The sequence below is a fragment of the Bos taurus genome, chromosome 4 (assembly GCF_002263795.3).
Source record: "Bos taurus isolate L1 Dominette 01449 registration number 42190680 breed Hereford chromosome 4, ARS-UCD2.0, whole genome shotgun sequence".
Taxonomy (NCBI): domain Eukaryota; kingdom Metazoa; phylum Chordata; class Mammalia; order Artiodactyla; family Bovidae; genus Bos; species Bos taurus.
In genome coordinates, this window is record NC_037331.1 from 105,547,853 (window position 1) to 105,574,714 (window position 26,862).

General features: G+C 45.6%; 2 protein-coding genes across 2 annotated transcripts in view; one reads left to right on the forward strand and one right to left on the reverse strand.

Annotated features, from left to right (window-relative positions):
* Positions 1-1,332: 1,332 nt before the first annotated feature.
* Positions 1,333-5,372, reverse strand: LOC615026 (protease, serine, 1 (trypsin 1)). The gene is made up of 5 exons (XM_002687008.6): positions 5,134-5,372; positions 3,598-3,757; positions 2,927-3,180; positions 2,105-2,241; positions 1,333-1,577 (listed from the first exon to the last, which is right to left on the reverse strand). The coding sequence occupies exons 1-5, from the start codon at positions 5,171-5,173 to the stop codon at positions 1,428-1,430; spliced, it is 741 nt and encodes a 246-aa protein (XP_002687054.3). The 5' UTR covers positions 5,174-5,372; the 3' UTR covers positions 1,333-1,427.
* Positions 5,373-24,105: 18,733 nt separating this feature from the next.
* The window catches only part of LOC100300510 (T cell receptor beta constant 1), a gene marked incomplete in the record, with an annotated part of 535,695 nt that continues 532,938 nt past the window's right edge, over positions 24,106-26,862 (forward strand). Inside the window, 2 exon segments of the mRNA XM_059885971.1 lie at positions 24,106-24,252; positions 24,362-24,652. Of these exon segments, the coding sequence (XP_059741954.1) occupies positions 24,204-24,252; positions 24,362-24,652 (340 nt within the window).

Sequence of the window (26,862 nt, forward strand, 5' to 3'; positions counted from 1 at the left end):
GGTTACATAGCATGGTCTCAGATAATCCTCAGAATTGGATGAGTAAGGGAGAGGTAGGGTTAGAGTTTGCTGTTATCTGTTGCATGCTCTTTGTCTCTAAAGGGAGTTGAAATGTACAGAAGTAGACCCCATATGGTTAAGAACTACTTTTGGCTTTCTTGGTTTATTGGGTAATGGTAATGACACAAAGAAATATTGAACAGAACTCAACAGTTGAACAGACTCTGCATCACTTGCACAATGAAATGCTTCTAACAGATTAATGCATAAATTCTGTTCTCAATGTGCATATTCCCTCTCTTCAGATTTGTAAAAGGTTATTTCTTATAATACAGAATTTTGTCTAATATCAAAGCTTCCCAGCCTCCTGAGCTATGAAAAATTAATATTTGTGGTGTAAGCCACCTAGTCTATCTTTCTTTGTTATAGCAGCTCAAACCAACTTACATAATACACATCCTTCACCTTATCTCTGGAATGGCAAACATTTCCCGCTTTCAAACTTCTTCCACCTGGTCCAATGATTTCATGCTCAAACCCCATTATACTTTTCCCTTGATCCATACCACATTTGCACAGGAACACCGTGCTCCAAATATTCTCTGGATGACCCAGGCGACAGTGGAGAGTTCAAGGAGCGCTGAAGGACAGAGAACACACCTGTGGCCAAGACTTTTATGTCCTCAGAGTAACAGATCTAATTTTGTCAAATGTATCTGCATTTGTACTTTTTTTGGTTGCTATTCAAAATAGTACATGGTTTGGGCTGGGGTTTGGGAGGTCTACTTTGGGACAGTGGTACAGATTTCTGGCACAAATCATGCCTGCTGTAGCAATAAAATTCCAGACAGAAACAAGAATATCTTGGAGAATGAAAGAAATAGGTAGGTGAAACCGTGGAAAATAAAAGATCTGTGATTTTTTTTTTTTTTTTTTTTTAGGATCTGTGATTTTTTTAAACACTCTCCAGGGTCAGAGCATAGCAAAGTGATGAGACTAAGAACAGCAGAGACTTCATCTCAACTTTACTACGACAAGGCCAGTAACTCTGGGAAGTCAGTCTTAACATTCTACATCTTAGTGTCATTATCTCTGTAAAAATGTGCTGGTAACATAGACCCATACCCTTATTCATCTTAATAGCCTCAACATCCACACAGAATTTGGCATAGAGTAGATGAATATCAATTTATTTTGATGCGGCTGAATGAATGACTAGATCACCTTTCAAATTCCATCTTCATATAATAGTTCAACTCTAAGTCCACCATCTTCTCAACAGCCAGATTGAAGGGAAAGTATGTAAAAATCAACCAATTTCACTTGAACATATTTGGTTTTATAAATGATTTTATTTAAGTAGTGCGTTCAGGATGGGAGGAAGGTGAAGCTGGCTAGCAGAGAGGGTCATGAAGAGATGAAGCTGTTTAGTTGGAGGCGATGGTCTGCTTAATCCAGCTCACGTAGTTGCAGACCTTGGTGTAGACACCAGGCTTGTTTTTCTGAGCGCAGCCAGAGCCCCAGGAGACAATGCCCTGGAGCTTTCCACTGCAGACCACAGGGCCACCGGAGTCACCCTGGGTGAGAAGGAAGAGCCAGTTACAACCCACAGCTCTGCCCAGAGGGGAGAAAGGCTCAAAGGTGTTTCTCCTTTCCCCAGGGACCATGTTTCTAAATGCTGATCCTCTATGAGCCCAACTCTTTCCCAGGGAAATCAACTCTCATTCTCCACACTGTACTCCTATTCTTCTCCTCCCTCCTTCTCTCTCCCCTTTTTCCTCAACTGCAGGTCTGTGAGGCCAAGAGGAGATGAGGAACGGGAAGTTCGATGCTGCCCATCCAGCCAGGCTCCTTTCAAAGTTCTCTGCTCCTATATCCTTCCTCAGAAGGGCACCAGGATATACTGTTTGCACAAGATCTGTATATCTTTTCCCCTGAACCTTAACCATTAACACGGCAAAAAGAAAACTTGTTATTTTTCCCCAGCCTATCCTGAGCCCACATGATCAGTCCCAGAGACAGCGTTTCAATGTTCTGAGTTTCAGGAACTGGGGTGGAGATACGTGAGGCTGAGCTGAAGGACAAGGAGCACGAAGCAGCTCACCTGGCAGGAGTCCTTTCCGCCCTCCAGGTAGCCCGCACAGAACATGTTGCTGGTGATCTGGCCTGGGTAGGCACTTTTGCAAGAGCTGTCTGATAGGATGGGAGCCTTCAGACACTTCAGGACATCAGGGTAGCTGGCTGTTGGGGACGAGATTGAAAAGAGAAGAGGATTACCCATACATTCTGGGAAATGTCTTTCTCAGTACCTCTCCCCATCTTCCCAATATTCCCATTCCTTCCCTCTAATTGCTAGTAGCTTCTATTTTGGAAGAACAACCATTATCTGGAGGGTCTTCCAAGTGGTTTTAGTCAGCAAATTGTCCTCTCCCTAATACTAGTATCTGGAGAAGGAAATGGCAACCCCCTCCAGTACTCTTGCCTAGAAAATTCCATGGATGGAGGAGCCTGGTGGGCTACAGTCCGTGGGGTCACAAAGAGTCGGACACGACTGAGTGACTTCACAACAACTAATACTAGAGTCAGGACCACATATCTTCAACCTAGAGACTTTATTTCTGAAGCAGGGCTGTACTTTGAGCAGTTCCAACCTCAGCCTCTGTTCTACATACCTCCTCATTCCTTGCTTCTCTGCAAATCACGATTCATATTTTAGCTGCATGTCTGGCAATGTTAGCATAGTGCTTTCTTTCTGTGTTGTCAAGCAGATGGAGCCTACACATTTCAGTTACATATCCTAAGATTCCACAGAACCCCACTCTCCTCTGGGAACGCTGCCTTGAGTGACATAGGGCTACCTGACCCTGAACCTGGTTTTCACCTCTAGGATTCTCAGACCTGGGGACCGTGTTCCCGTGAGACTTACTGCCACTGCTTTTGGTGTTGCCCCAGCCAGAGATGAGACACTGGGTGCCAGCAGAGGCACAGGATGTTGGCAGAGAGATAGAGGCTACTCGGCTGTTGAGACTGGCAGCTGATTTCAGTTTAATCAGCATGATGTCGTTGTTTAAGGTGTTTGAGTTGTAGCTGGGATGGACGATGCTCTTGGATGCGCTGATGAATTGCTCATTGCCCTCAACGACATTAATGTTGTCTTCTCCCAGACGCACTTGGATTCCGCTGGATCGAAAGATGACAAGTTCTCTAAGTCTCCAGTGTGAGGGCCTCCCCCTCCCCGTGGAGCCCAGTCTTGAGCATAAGCACAGACAGAGGACCCTTGCAGTGCACGTGCACACACACACACACTTATCTCCTGTGTCCCCTGCACTGGTAGGGTGATTCTTTACCACTGAGCCACCTGGGAAAGAGCTATGTTAGAATACTCTAGACATATTTAACCACTCACCGTTTTTCTTCCTGTGTCTTTACTGCCTTCATTTGGAAGGCCTCAATGCATACAATGTCTGGTGGGGGTGTATAATGAGGTCTTGGAATCTGAACGCTCCCCCTCAAGCATGACTCTGTAGTTCACCCTGATTGTCTTCAGCATGGTTGAGGATGCCCTGACCTCAGAGAACAGGGCTATTGGTTACTTACGACTTGTAGCAGTGAGCCGCAGACACCACCCACTGGCTGTTGATGAGGGAGCCCCCGCAGAAGTGGTAGCCAGAGTTCAGGGACACTTGGTAGGGGACAGTATTTGCCCCACAGGTGTAGCCGCCCACGATCTTGTCATCATCGTCCACAGGGAAAGCAACTGACAGAGGAAAGTTGGAAACTGTTTATAGAACTGATTCATTGTGGAATTTCTACTCAGTAGCAAGGTTTTGCAGATGAACCAGGAGAAGATAAGTCATGTTCTCTTATGATGCATAATCAGGAAACTGTGATTTAAGTATAATTGTTTTCATAATCTTATTCCACCACATATGCTTCTTACACTATTATAAGTATGTAACTTTTAGGTTTTAATGCTTTAAATTTTATCAATATAATGATTTTTACATTTGTAACATACATACACAGACAAATAAGAGATTCCTTACATAATAAATGTCCTGAAGCCCATTACTTGAGGTTATAATGAATACTTTTTACACAGAACCCTGATGAGCAGACATTTAAGTATGTGTTCAATAAAACTTTGGGGTCACCGTCATTATGTTTATTTGTAGAGTTCAATATAGGATAAACACCATATGAAGTAACAGAAAGTAAACTTTTAAATGCCATCCAAGAATGTTCTGACCTGAAAGTAATGGAGAGTTTTATTCTTTTGTTCCCCAAGTGTCTCCTTGGTTCTTGCCTAGATGTTCATTAAATGATTTCATAGAACATTATAAGGTGTGTGTCTCCAATGTTTCCCCTCATCCCACTTGTCTATCTAACAATTTAAATTTATTCAACATTGTAAAGTCATGACCACTGAGTTGTTATGTTTTCTAAGGACTCCAATATCAGAGAGTGTTACATGTACCCTATTATTTGTGTATTTTAAAGTAATTTTAGGAAAGAAATTTCTTGGTATATAGATAGATGAAATGAATTTACAACTATGCAATTTGGGAAAATATGGTAGTAAGTATGAATTGTGTAAAAATTAGCAGTATAAAAATAGAAATAGTAATTTTATATTTCTTTTCATGATTGCATGACATATCATATTATATCAGAGGGATATCATTAGTGAAGATGCGGTAAAATCCAGACCAAAGCTTTTATTCATGAGAAATAGAGTGTCTTTGCCTGTTGAGATCCTACCTAAGGTGCTCTTTAGTATAAAAGAGATGTAATGCTCACAAGACTAGTCCCAGTTCTTAAATGCAGATCCTTAGAAAGGACAAAACATTTCCTTAACATTGACTATCATTTCTTTTTCACTGTTGCTTCATAGATAGTACCTTGATGTTCAAGGCAAATTCTTCCTCTTAATGTTTTCTGCATTGATCACCCCTGCTAACCATAATCTCTCACAAATGAGATTTAGTTATTTACAGACATATGTATTATTACAATGTTATTTCAACATCTTAAGCCTCTTGAGTATAGAGATTATATTCAACATTCATTACTGTCTTCCAGAGTAGAAAGCACAACCTTAAATACATCATAGAACCTACTATCAAAACTTACCAGCAGCTCCCAGGAGAGCTAGAAAGATGAAGGTCTTCATGGTTGCTCACCAGTTCTGGACTAGGGACTAGGTTGCAGGGTTTCCATCCACAGCTATTTATATGTCCAGGTTTGTCATTGACACCCATGGCCACAGAGGCCAGGAATGTGATTTCCCAGGGAAATCACAAATCCAAATTTAGAATTCCATGCCACACTGAAGATAAGTCAGCAACCAATTTAAACATCTGCCCATGTCCACTTTGCCAGAAGGTTATGGGAATGAAAGAAATGAGCCCACATGGTGACATGGTTCCTCAAAATAGAAAGTAAGTTACAGTAAGGTCACAGAACAGGGCTACAGGTGGCCTGATTCCCAGACAAAAAATTTAGGTCCTTGGTTGTCTCGAGTGTGAACATTTATCCTGAGGACTATCCTAAAATCTACACCCTTGAAGTTTAACTAACATTGCTGACTTCACAATATATAATTTGTCTTGTAATAGCTCTGGTTTTATATATCCATGTCAATATTTCATTATTAATAGGAACACTTGTTCCAATGAGAAGAATAAAATCATTCTCATTTGAAATCAAAATAGACCAAGACAGCTAGAAGAAAAGTACAAAAAAGTACAAAGTGAAGTCGTTCAGTCATGTCCGACTCTCTGTGTAGCCTACTAAGCTCCTCCATCCATGGAATTTTCCAGGCAAGTGTACTGGAGTGGGTTGCCATTTCCTTCTCCAGGGGATCTTCCCAACCCAGGGATTGAAACCGAGTCTCCCACATTGCAGGCAGACGCTTTAGTGTCTGAGCCACCCAGAAAGCCAGCTAGGAGAAAGAATGAGCACAATTTATATTTATCTGGAACTGCTATTTAATAGGCATATTTTAAATACTTAACCTATGTTATTTAGTAATCCTCATGACAACACTTTAAGATACCCATTATTATTCCTTCTTAATCAATGGGAAAACACGTACACACAAGTATAAAGGACTTTGCCAAAATCACAAAGCAAGAACACGGTAAGGTCAGGATTCCATCCCAGGAAATCTGGTGTCAGCATTTGTGCTCTTAACAACTGGGTAACACTTCCCTAGTCAGTTCACCCATATCTAGAGATCACAAAAATACAGAATTCTTGGCCAGTGAAAAGACAATGGACTTATTGAGTGCTTACTGTGTATCAGACACTACAGTTGGGATTTTCCACAGAGCAAATCATTCTGTCCCTAAAAACACATTTTTAAGTGTTGTGCTGTAATTTTTGCCATTTTCTAGATGGGATGGTTGAAGTTTAGATAAGGTGTTTTTCTCAAATTTTCAATAGTATAAAGTAGTCAATACAGGGTTTTGACACAAACACAGCCCTTTCACTTCAGGGTCCATGGCTTCCACTGTGATGCCATACACATAATCAAGGAGAACAATCTGAACTCTATCAAAATAAGGCATGACTCAAAGGGGTATATGGAATTCTTGGTAGTGGTTTTCAGTCAATCAGTTGTGTCTCACTGTTTGTGACCTCATGGACTATAGCACACCAGGCTTCCCTGTCCTTTTCCATCTCCCAGAGCTTGCTCAAACTCATATCCTTTGAGTCAGTGATGCCATCCAACCATCTCATCCTCTGTTGTCCCCTTCTCCTCCTGCCTTCAATGTTTCCCAGCATCAGGGTCTTTTCTAATGAGTTGGCTCTTCGCATCAGGTGGCCAAAGTATTGGAGCTTCAGCTTCAGCATCAGTCTTTCCAATGAATATTCAGGATTGATTTTCTTTAGGACTGACTGGTTTGATCTCCTTGCTGTCCAAGGGACTCTCAAGAGTCTTTTCTAACAGTTCAGTTCAGTTGCTCAGTCGTGTCCGACTCTTTGCGACCCCATGAATTGCAGCACACCAGCCTCCCTGTCCATCACCAACTCCCAGAGTTCACTCAAACTCACATCCATCGAGTTGGTGATGCCATCCAACCATCTCATCCTCTATTTGCCATGAAGTGATGGGACTGGATGTCATATCTTAGTTTTTTGAATATTGAATTTTAAGCCAGCCTTTTTGCTCTTCTCTTTCACCTTCATCAAGAGTATCTTTAGTTCCTCTTTGTTTTCTGCTCTAAGGGTGGTGTTATCTGCATATCTGAGGTTATTGATATTTCTCCCGGCAATCTTGATTCCAGCTTGTGCTTCATCTAGCCCAGCATTTGACATGATGTACTCTGCATATAAGTTAAATAAGCAGAGTGACAATGGAATTCTAGAAATTCTAGAAAATGCAAGAAATGGGTTCCTGGAGGAGGAATTATCAAAATTGCTGGGATATGGCAGATGTTTCCAGAATAAGTGAATCTACATGAGAACTAACTTCTACCTAGATACAGCCATTCTACACCAAATAACACATCTGAATGCCATACTAGTATGTCAGTTCTTCTTTAGCAAGTTGTCACTCCTGGAGTAGTTTCTGTGTCTTTCATAGCTGAAATTTTTCTGATATGAAGATGACTTAGTAGAAGGCAGAGTTTCTCGATTCTGGCACTATTGATAATATGCACCTGAGAATTGTTATGGGATGTTGGCATGCACACTGTAGGATGTTTATCAGCATCCTTGGCCTGTAGTTACAAATAGCGCTAGTTCTTCCCCCAGATCAGTTCAGTTCATTTCAGTCACTCTGTCGTGTCTGACTCTTTGTGACCCCCATGGACTACAGCACGCCAGGCTTCCCTGTGCATCACCAATTCCCAGGGCTTACTCAAACTCATATCCATTGAGTCAGTGATGCCATCCAACCATCTCATCCTCTGTTGTCCTGTTCTCCTCCCGCCTTCAATCTTTCCCAGCATCAGGGTCTTTTTAGATGAGTCAGTTCTTCGCATCAGGTGGCCAAAGTATTGGACAGCATTAATGTGGGAAAAGCCAAGGACAACTGATGGTGGTGGTGCCTGTGAGTGGGAGGAGAAGGGGGCAGAGTAGACCTGAAAGAGCTTTGTATTCTAATGAAAGTCACTAGAGAAATCTCTCTGTGGAACAGGCTAGTGGAATACTGGATCCAAGGCAGGTGTCTCTATCCACGTATGCATATTCGTCATTTATGCAAAGTTGGTGAGCAAGTCTGAGAAAGACATCCTTGCATGATTGTGAGGGAGCTTTTTTGAACCTCAAGGTCTCATACTTCTGAGATGCTGAAAACTTTCTATGAGGTTCGATCCTGGAGATAGGAATAAAATTCCCAAACTCAATAAATATTCTTGTCTGCTCCTTCTGTGTGCAAACCTCCTTATCTCAATAACTTCAATGATTTCTCATTTAGGATCAACACAGAACATGCCATAATGTGTGGTGATCTCCTTCTTCAAACTCTTCCCATAAAAGAACCATAAGCTATGTATGGGGAATATACATATTTTTTTTACCCCCAAATGTGGGTTGGTGTCTATACTACTTTTCCTAACCTCACACATACGATGGCCCAGAGGCATGTGTCCATATTAACTAATCTGTATTTTTCTCACCTCTCTTTCCCATGCATGTGTCTTAGTGACCTTGGAGGCACTAGTTTAAATAATCCTCCAGCAAACATGTTAAAATTTGTATTGGCAGGAACAACAGTCACTGGTCTCTAAAGGTAATTTATGCCCTTTCCCTCAATGAGTCTGTTTTTCCTTTTCCTTGGCTTCTTCTGCCATTTTCCTGGTTAATACATCACCAGTCATCAAGGCTAAACTGGGCTGACTCTTTACCACTACAATGTGAAGGGAAATTTTATTAAGGATTCCTCTTCTTGAGAAAAGATGTACTAAGTAGTGTACTAAAAACGGAAGCAAACAATAAGGCAGCAAAATACAAAAGGATCAAGTTTCATAGCATATGCGTCTTTAACACCCTCGGTGCTGACCTGAGAGTCTGCACTAAGCCGAATTTCTAACGCTGCCATAAAGGAAATCACGGTTAGTAAACAGGATGTGAAAGGAACCCTGGAAACCGGCTGGGTTTTCCTTGAGAGTCCTGCTCAAGGGTGGCATTCGTTTAGGGACATTTCTATTCTAGCTTCGTGTGTTTGCCCCCACATTTTGGTTGTAGCATCAGCAACTTTTTTCTGTAAAAGGATAGCTCGTACATGCTTTAGGATTTGCAGGTAGTATGCTGTCTGTCACAGCTACTCTGCCCTTGACCATAAGCCACTCTAAACAGTATGTAAAGGAGTGAGCACCGCTGTGTTGTAGGACAAGCTTATTTACTAAAACAGGCTACAGGCCAGCTTATTTCTGGGTCACAGTCTGTCAACCCTGCTTCAGAAGATAGGGATGAAACCATTAAATGCCCCACATCCACACTTGAAGGCTTAGTGCTGAAGAATTGATACTTTCAAACTGTGGTGCTGGGGAAGACTCCTTGGACTGCAAGAGATCAATGCAGTCATTCCTAAAGGAAATCAATGCTGAATATTCATGGGAAGGATGGATGCTGAAGCTGAAGCTCCAATACTTTGGCCTCCTGATGCGAAGAGCCAACTCATTAGAAAGGACCTTGATGCTGGGATAGCTGGAGGGCAGGAGGAGAAGGGGACAACAGAGGATGAGATGGTTGGATAGCATCACTGACTCAGTGGACATGAGTTTGTGCAAACTCTGGGAGACAGTGAAATACAGGGAAGCCTGGCATGCTGCAGTCCATGGGCTCGCAGAGTCTGACACAACTGAGTGACTGAACAGCAACAAACATTCAGACTTGAAATTAAATGGTGTTCATTTTCAGTGATCAAGTATGACTTGAAATAGTACCATCTAATTTGTTGCCTTTTCTTCAAGCAATATTTTAGGTAGAAAAGAAGAGAGGGGTTGAGAATTTAGAGCCAGAATGTTGGAATGACAGAGAACAGGGCAGGAAAAAGGAAATTCTGACAGAAATAGATCGTTTTACCAAAGAAGGAGCAGTGACAACATATTGGAAAGGAATGTTTAGATCCGGGACCAGAGTTCTAGCCTTCATTCAGTCAGTAGCTTTTTGCCTTTTTTTTTTTTTGGTCCCTGAACTTTAATATCCTCATGGGTAAAATTAATAGCCACAGAAAAAATTTGGTGAGATGCAGAGGTTGACATGATCTTTGATTCACATAATAGAGTTTTGTTGAAGTGCCAACATAAATAAATCTTATCTCTGTCAGAATTCACATTTCCATGCAAATTTTAAAATTATTTGTTCTAGCTCTGTGAAAAAAATGTCACTGATATTTTGATAGATTACACTGAACCTGTAGATTGCCTTAGGTAATTTGATCATTTTAACACTACTGATGCTCCCAGTCCAAGAACATGGAATATCTTTCCATCTGTTTATATCATCTTTCTTTCATTAGTGTCATAGTCTTCTGAATATAGGTCTTTTACCCCTTCAGATAAGTTTATTCCTAGGGTTTTTTTTTTTTTTTTTTTGATGTGATGGTAAATAGGATTGTTCCTTTAATTTCTCTTTATGATAGTTCATTGTTAGTGCAAAGAGATGCGACAGATCTCTGCATATAAATTTTGTATCTTGCAACTTCATTGATGAGCTCTAGTCGTTTTCTGGTGGTATCAATGTCCAGATTGATCAGGAGGCCTACCTGCCCGAGGAAATAGCCGGTGGTGTTGAGATCTATAACGGGGACCGCAAGATCTAGTGTCCAACACACTAGAAAGTCAGCTGGACCTCATAGCCCAGCAGATGATGCCCAAAGCGCAGGGAGCCTTGTTTGGTGTGAATGCCAACAGGAAGCTTTTGGACTAAGCCAGCAGGAGGTGCATGACGTGGACACTCCCGACATTGGAAGAAACGAGATGGCCTGTATAGCTTCCTCTTTGCTGTCCCCTGCCCTTATTTGTCAGTGGATGCTCTTTGGTAGCTAACGTTCTCCGACTGATGGGTAATGATGGGAGTCTCAGTATCGTAGGAAACCTTCCTCTAGCTTGTCTCAAAGTAGCACAATTTCCCGCCATTCTGCAGCGCGCAGTTGCAGGGCCAGGTGTGGGTGCATGCGTGTCCCGCACCGCCTGCTGTCCTGGGCTCCACCGTCTAGCCTAGAGGCGGTGGGGTGGTAGACTCAGTCCTCAAGTGCATGTGGGCCTCATCCCTTCTAGCAGCAGCAGCAGCTTCTCCCCTACCTGTTTGGACCTAGAAGTGTCTGTAAACGTGATTTTAAGGTCTATTCCATGGATCTGCTCTATTTATTAAATTATTTATTACGTGGAGGTAAAAAAAAAAAGAAGATCACGTGGCTTATATTCTTCAATTTGTTAATGTGGTGTATCACATTAATTTATTTGATTTGAGGATACTGCAAATCCTTAGTCCCTGGGATAAGTGCCACTTGATCATGGTGTATTATCCTTTTAATGTATTGTTGGATTGTTAGTTGGCATGTTTTTGCATCTATGTTCATAAGTGATATTTTTACCTATAATTTTCTTTTTTGTTATAGATTTGTCTGGTTTTGGTATCAGGCCTGTAATTTTCTTTTTTAATGATAACTTTGTCTAGTTTGAGCCTCACAGAATGCATTCAGAAGTGTTCCTTCCTCTGCAATTTTTGGGAATAGTTTGAGAAGGAAAGGTGTTAACTCTTCTCTAAACCTTTGGTAGAATTCACCTGTGAAGCCACCTGGTCCTGGCCTTTTCTTTTTGGGAGTGTTATAATTACTGATTCAATTTTTTTTTTACTGGAATGGTCTGTTCTTATTTCCTATTTCTTCCTGGAGATTGTCTCTTTCTAAGAATTTGTTGATTTCTTCTAGGTTCCCCGTAGTTGTTCACAGTACTCTCTGAAGGTCCTTTGTGTTTCTGTGATGTTGCTGTAACTTGTTTTCATTTCTGATTTTATTGATTCGGGCCCTCTCCCTTCTTTTTCTGGGTAAATGCTTATCAATTTTTTTACCTTTCCAAAGAACAGCTTTTACTTTCATTGATCTGATCTCTTCTGCTGTTTCCTTTTTAGTCTGTATTTCATTTATTTCTGCTCTATATGATTTCTTTCCTTCTACTAACTTTGGGTTTTGTTCTTCTTTCCCTCATTCTTTTGGGTGTAAAGTTAGGTTGAGGTTTTTCTTGTTCCTGAGGTAAGCTTTTACAGCTAGAAACATCTTTTTTAGAACTGCTTTTGCTACATACCATAGGTTTTGGATCATTGTATTTTTGTTACTCTGTTTTCCATTTGCAGCCGCATCTACCCTCCACCCTACAAGATTAGCTGGTAAAGCAGACCTAATAAAAGGCCAATTCCATCTATCACAGAAATGTTCAGGTATGTAACCTGAGACCCACAGCATCAGTAGAGCATGTGCAAGTGCCATTATGAAATGATTTCCAAATTACCGCTTGTGAGAATTATGATTTGGGGAGGCATTTATGGAGAGAGAACATCCCATTGAATTAGAAGGAAAGGAGATCAGGAAGAGAAACAGAGATGGATGGAGGTAAAAGTGAAGCTGAAGGTCAAAATAGAGCAATAAAATTAGGAAATGATGAGAAACAAGGAAAACACAGTTCCCAACCCAAGTCAGTTTTTTGATTAAGGCAGTTTTCTGCCAAATATGTTCATATCCTCAAGAATGCTGAGCCCATAGGTAGGAAGTCAGGAAAACTTGTGTTTTGGTGATTTGTCTTAATCTCCATCATCCCAAATCCCTTTAATATACATACCTTGCTTTATGGGATGTAGTTACTATAAAAGTAACTACAAGGAGATCCACTACTTAATTCAGAAATATTTTTTGACTCTGGTTTTAGAAACTACACTTTGGGGGATTAGGAAAAGGAAAGTAGTGGGCACCTTGAAGTCCACTCCAGGAGGAAGACATAGGTCCTCGGACATGGGAGTGAGCAATCATTCACGAGTGTTGTAACTTTCAGGACTCTCAGTCAGCTGTCACTTTCCTACTTCATCCTTGGGGAGTGGCAGTCATCAGGCAAACCATTTAGCAATCTGAGAAGAGAAGACAGGCTCACACAGGACAAGTCATCTCAAGCTAACCCCATTTTCTTTGGGTGAGCTCACTAGGTTGAGGACTTTAGAGAAAAATTGGAACCTTGCATGTCTTGTTTTCAGCAAAGTACTTGACAGTATTTCTATGGTATTTTTGCACTTTCCATGGTACTTTTTACAAGTTGATACACACTCTTGCTGCTGTACTCCAAGGTATATTTCCAGCTGATTAACAGCTTTTCTACAAAGAGTAGTCTCAGTGCCCATACAAAATGTTCACGAAGTTGCTGAGCTCTGATTTGACATCCTGAAAGCTAAGTAGCTGATTTGCTAATGAACCAGAGCTGAGAAGAATCAACAGCACAGATGACCAAGTCAAGGTACCAAAGATGTCACATCCAATGTAAAAATCTCCCTAGTTTATCCAAGTAGTTCTCCAATCATTTTACTCTCTTAAGTGCCACTACCAGACTCGACTTTGACCCACAGTTTGATATAATACTATTATTCCTAGACAAACGGACTTCAAGGAGATCAAAGCTAATGACAGAGCATCAAGTAACATTGGCCTGTCACCCCCCTGGGCTCTTATTTCCTCTCTGCTTGAGGACCTTGGCTGTCACCGTTTCCTTGTGACCAAGTCCTCATTTGATACATCATCTCCAGTAAATGGGTTTCTCTTGTTTTTGTGTCATTACCCACTTAGTATCCTAACTCCTTAGGAAAGTGTTCAGTTTTCCCATTCTGAAGCCAAATTTTCACCCCCGAGCCCAACTTACTGCCTTCTTCTCACCCCTCTGAGGCTGGCACTCCTCTTCTTGGGGGTTTGGGAGATGAATCTATTCCTCTGACCTTGCCTGGGTATACTCAGTCCCGCCAGAGTAGTCCCGACCCACCTCTTGAGGCACAAAGCCTGAGAGGGAAAGAGGAAACATGAGCTGTAGAAACTAACAAGGCCAGTGTCTCCCCAAGCAAATCCTCCTAGGACCAGAGAAACGCACTCAGAGGACAGGAACCCTGGCAGGGAGACACCGGGTCCCATCCTGTCTGAGCTGATGAGGTCTCTGGGCTCCTCTGCTGTGTGGTCCTTTGTCTCCTGGAGCAGGTGAGGCCTGGGAACAGGTGAGATGTTTTTGTCTTTGGACTTCTGGCTTTGTTCATGAAGTCGCCTTAGGAGAGTCTCTGAATGTGGTTTATCACTCTCACAGGCCCTTTGGACAATGGAATGACCCAGATCCCTAAACGCCTGGTGACAGTGACGGGGAGTAAAGGAATCTAAAGTTTGAACAACATCTGAGACATGACTCTATATATCGGTACATACAAAATGCTGCAAAATCGCCAGAGCGCCTGTTTTTCTAACCATAAGCCTCATCTATATTGAGAAGTCAGTCTGAGATGGAAGGGCCTGGGGTTAATCCGAACCTTCTTATTGCAGGCACCTAGGACCTCTTACTGCCTTCCGGTTTTGGTCCAGGAGAGAACTGAGTTTTCCCTTTGGTCACAAGGGAGACCATCCTGAAATTCAGGGAGAAGAAAGAAGGTTGAGAGAAATCCCTGGATGGGAGAGGGTTAAGAGAGAGTCTGGGTTTGTTCACCACACAGGAGATGGTGGTTTGCAGAGGCTGTGAGTCAGTGCTGAAAGATGAGGGGTTAAACACACACTATTGACTTTGGGTTGATCTGCAGGTGTTTTTGCCCCAGTAAAGAGCCTCGACTGCCAGACTTGGTGCCTGTGAGCCTGCCTAGCAGGAGCAGAAAGGAGAGGGGTGTGAGGTGGGGTGGGGGCAGCCCTCAGGCAGGTGTGGGTGCAGGCGCAGAGCCAGGTCAGAGAGGAACAGGAGAGTGGTGTTCTGTGGGCCTCAGGAGCTCAAGTGGTGAGCCTGGCAGCCAGAGTTTTCCTGGGGATCTTGAAGAGATAGTCATCACCTAGGAACACCTACTGATGAGGCAGAAGGGGACCTGGAGCCCCATCTGACACTCCAGAGTATCAGGGGGTTACAGTTAAAAGGGCTTTATTCATACCCCTCTATTGGGTGTTCCTCCTCCTTCCTGGAACAAGAGAGCTGGGAGCAATGACAGGAGATCACACTTCAGGGTCTGATAAAATGGTTTCATTAAAATATCAGCAACAACCTTTCTTCTGGACTTCCATCTCTGTCAACAGTGATGCCTGGAACCTAGAACTGCCCACACATGAAAACAGTTGATGCCAAAAGCCTAGAGATAGAAGAGACAGACATCCAAGAGAGAGATCTAAATATGACTTTTCACTTTGTTTTAACTGAAGGCTTCTGTTTCATAATAAGTTAAGGAATTTAGATTTGAGCCAACTCATTTGTCCATGCTCAAATCTAATTTTTTAACTTATTATGAGCTACTTTTAAAATCTGTTGAAAGTTATAAACATTAGAAAATACAAGAGCACACACCTCTAAGCTCAATATTGAATATTCAGAGTGACTACCTTTGACTTAGGGGTTGAGAATCCACGGTCCTCTGGACCTTCCTCACTCCCACCCCAGCAAAACATCTACACCGTCTTCCTTTAAAGCAAAAATAAGGTGACATCTACTCATTTTTGAAATGTAATAAGTAACACCTTCACATCATGGTATTGTGTTTAACATTTGTCAGTTGTTGTCTGTATTACTTTCAAAGACCTAATGCTTAAACATTTGTGATCCATATAATAATAGAAATAGTAAATGTAAACATTTTAAGTTAGATGAGATTTCAAAGGCTAAATAGGTAAGTGGCATTAGCTTATTAGGTGAAAGGTACAGACTGTCCCATCTGGTTGTAATCTGGATTTTCATTTAGAAAAACAATGGCCTTTAGTCCACCTCCAGGAATTAACATGTACATTGACTTTTGTATTTTTGTCAATAAGAAAGGAGATTTCTTTTCAAGGTCAGAGCCACCAACAGCTAGCAGCCAGGTGAGTAGAATGGAAGGTAAACCAGTCTTTGTCAACCTCACAAACCTAAGAAGCTAATTTTGAGCACCAGTAAAGAAAGAGATGAAATTTGATGACAATGAAATCTTCATGGGACTCTGTGCTCAGGTAACTAAATTCAACAGAATTGGGATCACGAGATTTTTCCTTCCATCCCACTCTGCCATAGCACACAGCTCAGTCCCACCTACCCCGCCACCTTTTTAGAGAAGTGGTGAAAAGGGACAGCTCTGTCAGGAGAAACCCTGCTACTGTGAAAGTCATAGAAAGCGGAGGCTGGGGTGGAAGTTTTGGTTCTAGAATGGGAGGAGGGTTGAACTTTCAAAACATGCTAATACATGCCTCTTCCCACTAACAAAACTGTCCAAATATGAGAAGGAGTTCAAATATCAGACAGCCAAAAATACGGCCAATGTCCAAACCACACATCCTGATATTGTTTCAGCCTGTTTCTTTTTTGCTCTACTTTTCTCCAGTCTTCTGCCTCAGCACTAGAGTCCTATGACTCTTCACCTTTTTGTGGATAAAATGATCTTCAAGCTAAAATCACTGTATTTTCTTCCCTTGTTTACATTCTCGCTATAATTAAACCCTGCACTTCCCAGACATCCCAGCATTAGCCCCCCATTCTCCCTGCAGAGGCTTCTCCTCTGATTTAACTGAACCTATCAGAAAAGAAGCACAAAGAAGCTATTTCTTTGTTCCCCTCATTCCTTTGGGCAATTATTGAAAGGCAATGGGAAAAACAGTGCTTTCAAACTCTCCCATAAAAAACAGAAAACAATAAACAGAACTGACATAGCTCATGCGAGGCATGTTTCTTTTCATAAGTTTTCTTCTGGTATCTCTTTGGATGATTTGCACCTGATTTTTCAAGAGTATGTGCATGAAATGCAATGTAAGTAATTCATTTGAAATCTACTTTTTAAGAAGAGGGCTTCCCTTGTGGCTCAGCTGGTAAAGAATCTGCCTGCAATGCGGGAGATCTGGGTTCAATCCCTGGATTGGGAAGATCCCCTGGGGAAGGGAGAGGCTCCCCACTCCAGTATTCTGGCCTGGAGAATTCCATGGACTGTATAGTCCATGGGGTCGCAAAGAATCGGACACGACTGAGCGACTTTCATTCATCATTTTTTAAATGACCGTCACTTCTATGGTCAGAATCACTAACATATGTAGCTTCCTGTCAGTTTCATTTTTGACTCTTCTTTCCATCTATCCTTTCTTCTCCCTGCCTTCTTCTCTTCCCTCTTTTCTTTGAGTAGCTTCACATGTGAGTCGTGTGATATAATCAGGTAGGTACCCGGGATATCAGATGCGTGAGAACCACCAGCCAATAAACATCTCATGCTGACCCTGGTTGGTAGTGTGTTAGTCGCTCAGTCCTGTCCAACTCTTCGTGACCCCGTGGACCGTGACCCACCAGGCTCCTCTGTCCACGGAATTCTCAAGCCAAGAATACGGGAGTGGGCAGCAGTTCCTTTCTCCAGGGGATTTTCCCAACCCAGAGACTGAACCTAGGTCTCCCGCATTGCAGGCAGACTCTTTACCATCTGAACCACCCCAGGGAAGCGGATGTATAAGAGCCATCAGCAACAAACCTCTAGGGCTGCCCCTGGTTGCTGCTGGGGCTGCTAAGTCGCTTCAGTCGTGTCCGACTCTGTGCGACTCCAGAGACTGCAGCCCACCAGGCTCCCCTGTCCCTGGGATTCTCCAAGCAAGAACACTGGAGTGGGTTGCCATTTCCTTCTCCAATGCATGAAAGTGAAAAGCGAAAGTGAAGTTGCTCAGTCGTGTCCGACTCCTAGCGACCCCATGGACTGTGGCCTACCAGGCTCCTCCGTCCATGGGATTTTCCAGGCAAGAGTACTGGAGTGGGGTGCCATTGCCCCTGGTTAGGATCATACAATTTTAAAACCAGACAGAGACTTAGACATTATTTATTACAGCCCATTGTTTCATAGATGAAAAAATGGGAAGCCACGTTCAGGACAGTATTTAACTGTATTAATACTGATTACATTTCTAACAGCTATAAAATATATTTTATGTTTCTGGTCTAGGGTAATCTGTAAATTTCTTTTTGTCATCAGAAGATAAACATCATGAGAGGAGAATATTGTCTTACTCCGGCTTTGCACTAAGCAACAATTCAACGATGCCAGCACAGAAAGCTTGCTTTCCAGGACAGAGGTAATTTCTGTTTTGTTCACTGTTACGACTCTAGTGCTTGATCTGCGCTCAGTGAAAATCAAATGAACCACTGGGTCTGTCTCTGGAGGTCTTTCACTACTAGCTGACAGTGTTGCTATACGTTGTGCACTTGTGTGTCTGTGTGTGTGAAACGTCCATGGCACTTGGTGCCCTGGTTTTACTCAGGGTCCTTGCTGACAGATACTACTCAGGGCTGCGGGAGAGGGAGTCCCAGGACCACCGAGATCTGAGAACTGCACATTTCTGACCGCTAGGAGGCGCTGCAGCCCCATGGAAACCCAGAGGCTGTTGGAGGAGGGCAAGGACCCTGAGAAAGAAAAAAGGGAGGGAGGTTCTTATTGGAGCAGGAAGTGGCAACCTGCTTCTGTATTCTTGCCTGGAAAATTCCATGAACAGAAGAGCCTGGCGGGCTACAGTCCTTGGAGTGGCAAAGAATCGGATATGGCTGAGCACACAGTACAGGTTCTCAATGGGGGTGACGCCACAGTCTGGGAACAGTTTTCGCTGTCACAACAGGGATGGGCAGTGCTACAGTCAAGCAAGGCAGAGAGACCAGCGGTGCTGCTAAACACCCTACAGCCCCACAACCAAGCATTAACCTTGCAGTGTGTCAGTAGCATGGAGGCTGAGAACCACCAGGCTGGGTTTTGAGCTTTAATGCATGCTTTGTGTGCCCAGTCGTGTTGCAATTCCAGGGACTCTACCCCACCAGGCTCCTCCATCCATGGGATTTCCCAGGCAAGAACATTGGAGTGGGTTGCCATTGCCCCCTGGGGGAGGTGGGGATCTTTCCGACCCGGGGATCGAACCTGTGTCTCTGGCAACTCCTGCACTGGCAGGCAGATTCTTTACCTCTGAGCCACCTGGGAATCCCTATTGAGCTGTAAACTTTGTACCGAAAGGGAACGTGACCTATAGACAAAGCAAGGGCAGTAATATCATCCTGTTTAGATTTTCCCAACTTCGTGTTATTATTCTCCTCTCTAATCTCAAGTTCTGGTCACCTGCCGAACTCTTATTTCCCTCTATTCCATTCGTGGCTCCGCCTCTCTAACAGAGAACATCACTGGGAATAGGGCTTCGGTTTATTCCTCTCAAAGGCTCATCAGCAGAGTGTGCTCCTAACTAAGAGCAATGCATGATTGTGTGTGGTCTGCATCTGGTTCTCGGGGAGACCTCAGAGTCAGTCTCTTGATGATAACCGAAATAATTAGCATAAACCACACATTCAAGGGAGCCAAGATGTGAGTGGGGTTGTCCTGCATTATTGTGATGGAGAAGCAGAAGATCCAGAGGAAGGAAACCAGCCTGACTCAGGGAGGGACATGGCATGGGGTACCAAGAAGGAGGTGGCCAGGTCCTGGGGCAGGGAGAGAGGAAGGAGGCAGCTGCTGGCACAGAATGACCATCAGAGAAGCATCCTTGAGGCCACTTGCTCACCGTACTCATAGTATCCCTAGGAATCCCAAACTCCTTTGAAAGGAATAGAAATGAACCTCGCTTTGCACACAGCGAGTGTAACCACGGAGAAGGAGGGGAGCAGGTTAGAGGAGGCCTGAGGATGAGGAAGTCATTCTGGGCTGTGACGTCACAGGCCCAGCCCCTGGGAGGGCAGTGAGCATGGCAGCCTGGTCTTCTTACCACTGAGGACCAGCGTCCTGGGCCAGGGCTCCCCCATGGACTCCAGGCTCCTCTGCTGTGTGGCCCTCGGGCTCCTAGGAGTAGGTGAGTCCCGGGTCCAGGCGGCTGGATCCCTCTTTGAGTCTCTAAGTCCACCCATCAAGCCTCCAAAGCCTGGCTATTTCCTGGGACTTATCTGAGTTCTGTTTCTTTCCTTCTCAGGTACCTGGGGCACAGGGGTTTTCCAGACTCCAAAATATCTCCTCACACAGATGGGAACTAAGACATCCCTAGAATGTGAGCAAAAGCTGAACCATGATAGTATGTATTGGTATAAGCAGGACTCCAAGAAATTGCTGAAGGCTATGTTTAGCTACAATAATAAGCTACTCGTTGGAAATGAAACGGTGCCAAGTCGTTTCTCACCGGAGTCTCCTGACAAAGCTCATTTAAACCTTCACATCGACTCCCTGGAGCCAGGCGACTCTGCCATGTATTTCTGTGCCAGCAGCTAAGACACAGCCCTGCAGAGTCACTGCCTGCTCGTGCACAAAGCCCCTGGCCTAGGCAGGAAACCTGTGGGACTATGCGTTCACCCAGCTCAAGGCTCCCCAAGAGTTTCCATCTGCAGGGCAGCCTGGAGCACACCGCACGTTGTTGTTCTACAGTTAGACCCACAAAAGCCTTACAGAATTGTACTTCTCAGCCGGAGCAGAGAAGCGGAACTAAAATTCTCGAGAACACTCAGGACTCCACAAACAAGAAAGGACCCTGTCCCATGCCCTGAAGATCTTAACTGAAGGGAGAAGCCATTCCTTGCCCTCCTCTGCTGTACACACTGCAAAGCACATTGTTCTGACTGAAAACACACTATTCGCAAAGAATGCTTGATGAGCAAAAGTCGAAAGGAGGAGGAGGTGAAGATAAAAGTTTCTAAGACCAAAAGGAAATTCAGATTATCAGTGAGTTCACTGTTTAATGGAAAAAAGATTTGGAGAAGCAGGAACGTCCACGGTGACAGGTGTATGGTCAGGCCACTTAAGATGGCTGTTCTCTTGTTCTCTGAACAGCCTCTGCTTGTGCAGGCCATGCTCCACTCACATGACTCTCCAATCCTCCTAATTATAGTGCTTAGTCCCTGCAACTGATGCGCCCACCTGACATCAATTCCCCTATAAACGGTAGCGTCCTCCCCGAGTAGCTAAGACTGCTGCCACGTCCTGCCTGTGCACGATGGGGTGTTGCTCCAGCGCTCTTTGTGTATGATCTCCTGTCCAGTAAACCACTGACGTCTCTGTCACTGTCTCTGGACTCATTCTTTACTGTCCTGGATGACCACAGGGCTTGCAGGCCTGCAGGGTGCAGCCCATCAACAGGTGACCTAGAAAGGGTGAGCCAGAAGCACCGGCCGAGGCAAACTTGTCCACTGCAGACTTCCTTCTTCCAAGAAGGAACACAGGGCCATTCATCCCAATTCTGATTGAGTGTCATATTTGAAGCTTCCTGGAGATCAGGCAGTACCCAGATGATGCAGGATATTAGGGACGTGGAAAGGACTTTCACCACTAATCTCTTGGCAGGAGCTAGACAGTGGTCCTACCTTAAGCGAGATAACACGATCAACATATTTTGGTATAGGAATGCTGGTAGCAGTATGCATCAGAAGGGAGATAGAGTCCGGGTGGGATGTACCATTAGAAGACAAGTGAAATATTCTGCTTTAAAGATTATGAAGGGGATGCTGAGGGATCTTGTGGGTGATGTAGAGGAGAGGCTCTGGTTTTATCCTGGCAGATCTGATTGTGGCATTTGCTAGGAGCAAATACTCTTAGGGGCTTCCCAGGTGGTGTTAGTGGTAAAGAATCCACCTGCCAATGCAGGAGACATTAGAGTCATGGGTTCGATCGCTGGGTCAGGAAGATCTCCTGGAGGAGGGCACGGCAACTCACTCCAGTATTCTTGCCTGGAGAATCCCATGGAGGAGGAGCCTGGCGGGCTACAGTGGCAAAGAGTCAAACACGACTGATGTGACTTAGCACACACACACACAATCCTCTTAGGGAGCCCTAGTGTGCGGGCTCATTATTACCAGTGCTTTGGTCCCTGGGGTCTCCGTGGGGCTCACAGCTTGTTCACCAATGTCTCTCTCTCTTTCTAACTGGGACAGGCCACTGTCTTCCAGCCGAGTGTCTTCAAACAGCAACAACATAGAGTGACTCACCTTGGGTCATCTAAGCTAGTCCCGGTTGGAAAGCTGTCTGGACAGCGTATGGGCCTGGTTTGCTGTCTAACATGCTAGCCATGCACAGGGCTTTGGAGATCATTTCGGCTCAGTTCCTGTGTTGTAGCAGCTGTAGCAACTGTAAATATGCTGTCACATGCATGAAGTGATTAAATACTGAAACACTGGCGCATTTCTCAAACTTCATACAAGATACATTTGAGTCCCTAGTGGTTGTCCGTGACTAAGCGGAAGTGTGCGTGTGTGATAGTCGCTCAGTCCTGTCCCACTCTTTGTGACCGCACAGACTGAAGCCCACCAGGCTCCTCTGTCCACGAATTCTCCAGGCCAGAATACTGGAGTGGTTACCATGCCCTTCTCCGGGGCCTTCCCGATGCAGAGATTGAGCCCGGGTCTCCTGCATTGAAGGCAGATTCTTTACCGTCTGAGCCACCGGCGTAATTACCCCATCACAATAGAATTCCAGGGGGAAACGTGTTGATGTTCTGTGCTTGCTCCTAGCTGTTGCTCAGTGAGTATTCATTGAACAAATCAAGATGGCCTGTAAGCTCTACAGGGACCTGGGTAGTAGCTGCAGGTCTGCGTTTTGTTCACACCTAGGGATCCAGACACAACAGATGTCTGTTGGGTAAAAACTGGAATGCCTTAGTTACGTGGATGGATGGAACTGTTGCCAACTGTTTGGTTGTTTCAGGTGCTTCTTTCTTCTTCGTGATTCCCTTGGAGCCTCGATCTATCACGGAAGCTCCTGGTCTGTGGAACAGATGATAGATCTGGGCTGCAGGCGCCGTGGGGGTCAGAGGCCTGCGATCTGGATAATGTGCTGCTTTGGCCACAGGGAGGCGCTCTGGCTCCGCAGAAACGCCCAGGCTGGTGGGGGAGGGGCCGAGGGGGTGGTGGGGAGGGGGTGAGGAAGGGACCAGGGAGTTTGCCTTCCATCCTTGTTATCAGTAGGGTGCGTCATTTGTAGACTTCTCAAAGACATCGAAGTCACTTTCAAACTGAGATCCGTTTGCCTTGTGCTGTTGTCCTGTGGCAACCTGTTTGCTTTAAGCCCAGCCAAGCCCTGTACCCTGAATACAGGCACAAGTGAAGTGAAGGTCGCTCAGTCGTGTCCGACTCCTTGCGACCCCATGGACTATACAGTCCGTGGAATTCTCCAGGCCAGAATATTGGAGTAGGGAGCCTTTCCCTTCTCCAGGGGATCTTCCCACCCAGGGATTGAACCCAGGTCTCCCGCATTGCAGGCAGATTCTTCATCAGCTGAGCCACAAGGGCAGCCCCTTAACAGGAACAAAGACTGGCCTACCTCTTGTAGGGCCCTCTCAGCACTCTTCCCAGGGTCTGGCTCCTGGCTGGCATCATGGTATCGTGCCTTTTAATGATGGGCAGTGGTCCAGAACAGGACTATGGCCTTTCGGTTCTCCTCTCTCCACACAGCTGGGCAAAGGCGCTCCAGGGAGTTAGTTGTTCAGTCGCTCAGTCATATGGGAGTCTTTGCGACCCCATGGACTGCAGCACGCCAGACTTCCCTGTCCTTCACTATCTCCTGGAGTTTGTTCCAACTCATGCTCCGAGTTGGTGATGCCATCCTATCATCTCATCCTCTCTTGTCCCCTTCTCCTCCCGCCTTCAATCTCTCCCAGCATCAGGGTCTTTTCCAACGAGTCAGCTCTTCGCATCAGGTGGCCAAAGTATTGGAGCTTAGACACTGAGAGAAATGGTGTTTTGAATGTTGTCCTGCCTGACTGAGCAGGGAAGAAGGAGATGTCTTGAAGGGGATATAGTTTGTCTGAGAGCAGGTCTTGGAAGGGAGCGGGACAGGGGGAGAATCTATATAATGAGGAGAGCAGCTAATAGCCAAAGAGCTGACTGTCAGAGGACTATCCCAGCCCAGTGGATTCAAATCTACCTTCTATCACAATCTACATAAGGCATGAAAAGGGGAAGAAGAAGCATCCCTCGGCACTGGGGAAACTGACAGGATACTGACGTCACAGACAAAACCGCCAACCAAGGCCGAGGAAGCCAAAGCCCACCCACCCCCCACCCCCACCCCACACACACCCAGGGCACCCACCTTGACACTGATCCGCCATGGGCTTCAGGCAGCTCTGCTGTGTGGTCCTCTGTCTCCTGGGCATAGGTGAGTCTGGAGTTCACACGGGCTGTCCCTGGACCCCATACCATTTCCCTGTGGCTTCAGCAACACCTTCCCCTCTGGCCTTTGTCTGAATTCTGTCCTTTTCTCCCAGCCGTCTGTGCGGACCCTGGGATCACTCAGATACCAAAATACCTAGTCATGGGAATGACGGACAAGAAATCTTTGACATGTGAACAACATCTGGGACATGATGCTATGTACTGGTATAAACAGAGCGCCCAGAAGCCGCCAGAGCTCATGTTCATCCACAACTACCAGAAACTCACTGGAAATGAGAGTGTTCCAAGCCGCTTCTGGTCTGAATGCCCAGACAGCTCTCAGTGCCGCCTGGACCTGAACGCCCTGAAACCACAGGACTCCGCCATCTATCTCTGCGCCAGCAGTAGAGACACAGCCCTGCAGAGGCAATTCCTTCCCGTGCACAAACCTCCAGGGTCCAGACAGGAAGCCGTGGGGGCCATCCATGCAGAGGCAATTCCTTCCCGTGCACAAACCTCCAGGGTCCAGACAGGAAGCCATGGGGGCCATCCAAGTCTTGGTTTGACATTTCCCATCAGACCATAGCCCTGCCTGTAGGGTCACCTGGCACCGCGGTGGAGAGTTTCTTCCCAGACATCAGCAGTGTTTGCTGGGCTCGTCCTGAGAAAGACTGTGCCAAGCCATTCAAGTTTAAGCAGTTTCTTCATCTGCCTTTCCCAATCACTTTGATCCTCTGGGAACCCTTTCGTGAGACCCTTGACCCTCTGGCCACAGCAGTCCTAGCTACCCTCCTTCTAAAAGGTGCTTTTTCTCCGACTTCGCCTTCCATCCAAGCTAGACCCCGGATCTCAGCCCAGATCCCAGCTCCAGATATGCTCAGACCTTCTTCAAAGCACCTCGTTCTCTCTCCAGGGTCTCTGTCCGTTCCTGCCCTCGAGGACCATGGACCCCCGATCCTGTTGGGATCGCTGTTCTCCAGTTCACCCTCCTGGCTGCTTGTTCAAGGGCTCAGCTCCTCACTGGCCTCTCTTCCACGCCAGCCTTAACCCTTCAGGCTTGATTCCTTTCTTCTTCTGTCTCTTCAGGTCTTTACACCCTGCCATATCAGCCATAGCGTCCCATGTCCTTGGATCATTGGTCACAACAGGCAGTGAGAACAGGCAGCGGCCTCCTGACGTTTCGGAGCAGGACTTTGTGTTTGGGGTTGTCTTTGCTGAACCCTGTATCTTCCAGCCTCGGGGTTGCACATACCCACAGCCCAGGGCTGGCAGAGAGCCCTGCGTCCTGGAGGGTGAGCTGTCTGCCATCTACACAAAGGTTCCCTTCTCTTTCCTACAGAGGGCCCTCCACGGATGAGGGCCCCTGATAGAGCCTCAAACCGTAACACCTCTGGCCAAGTCAATCCACACGGTGACTCTATTCTATGTCTTTAGAGTGTGGGGATTTTTTTTTTTTTAAAGCTGAGTGTCACAATCCCCTGGCAAATAGTTAAAAGATAAACACATCCCGATCTAGTATTCTAATGCCTTGCTTATTGTGAAATAAACAAGCCTGCTGTTAAGTGGATGCTTTGGCTTAAGGTTTCACAGGGATCCTCCAAACAAACACCAACACCCCCGAGATCCTCTAAACAAATGCCAGCACCCAGGGCTCACGCCCTGCACGGGCCCAGAGGATAAGAAGGATGCTGCTGCCCTGTGGGGGGGTGCATTGCTGGGAGCTCAGCAGGTGCCTGGCTTCTGTGCCTCTCCTTTTCAGGAACCCCTGCACCCAAGGCTGTGGTCGCCCATGGCCGAGCAGCATGGAGCTTTGGGAATCAGAGAAGGACTCCCAGGCAAGGGTCCAAGGGTGGAGTCCCCACAAAGGACAGCGAGAGACCCAGCTTTGGGAAGCAGGTGTGAGAAATGTGTCCTCTGTCTTCACCTGTTCTCTTATCCTATAATCCAGCTCATCTGTTCTCTGATTTGTCCTGTTCCCACTCAAGGCTAGAACCTGAGCCCTACCCTGATCAAAGTCCCACATCTGCCCAGGCCCTTGCTCTCAATCCCTCAGGCAGCCGCCAGGCCCCTGCACCCCTCGCTGAGGGCTGGCTTGCTCGGCTGGGTGCTTACTTTCCCTTCCGCTCTCCCTCCCTCGCACTGAGATGTCCTTCCGGGTTTCCGGTCTCAACTCCTCACTGCATTTCCTCTCCACAGTGACACTTGCAGGGTTACTCTTTTTGTTTTGTTTCCTTTGGTCTCTTCATCCCCCATGTTTTCATCATTAGGCTCAGAACTATGACACCAGAGTCCATGCCCCCAGATTGTGACTCTGAATTGGCTGTCGGGGAGGGGAGTGGGTCCCACCCATCTGTTGGGATCTTCACACCGGGCCTGGGTGTCCTCAAGCCTGTATTCTCCCAGGGTCCCTCTGCAGCTTGGGGGCTGGGAGTCTGCACCCCTCAGGACACACAAGGGCCAGTCCTAAGAGCATCACATGTCCATGGGCACTAAGGTTCCCTCCTGTGGGGGCACTCCTGAGTCTGTGGGTGCTGCCCAGGACTGTGACGTCATCACAGGATCTCCTCCCTGGGGCTGCTAAGGACCAGATGCCCGACTGGGAGAGGCCTCAGCC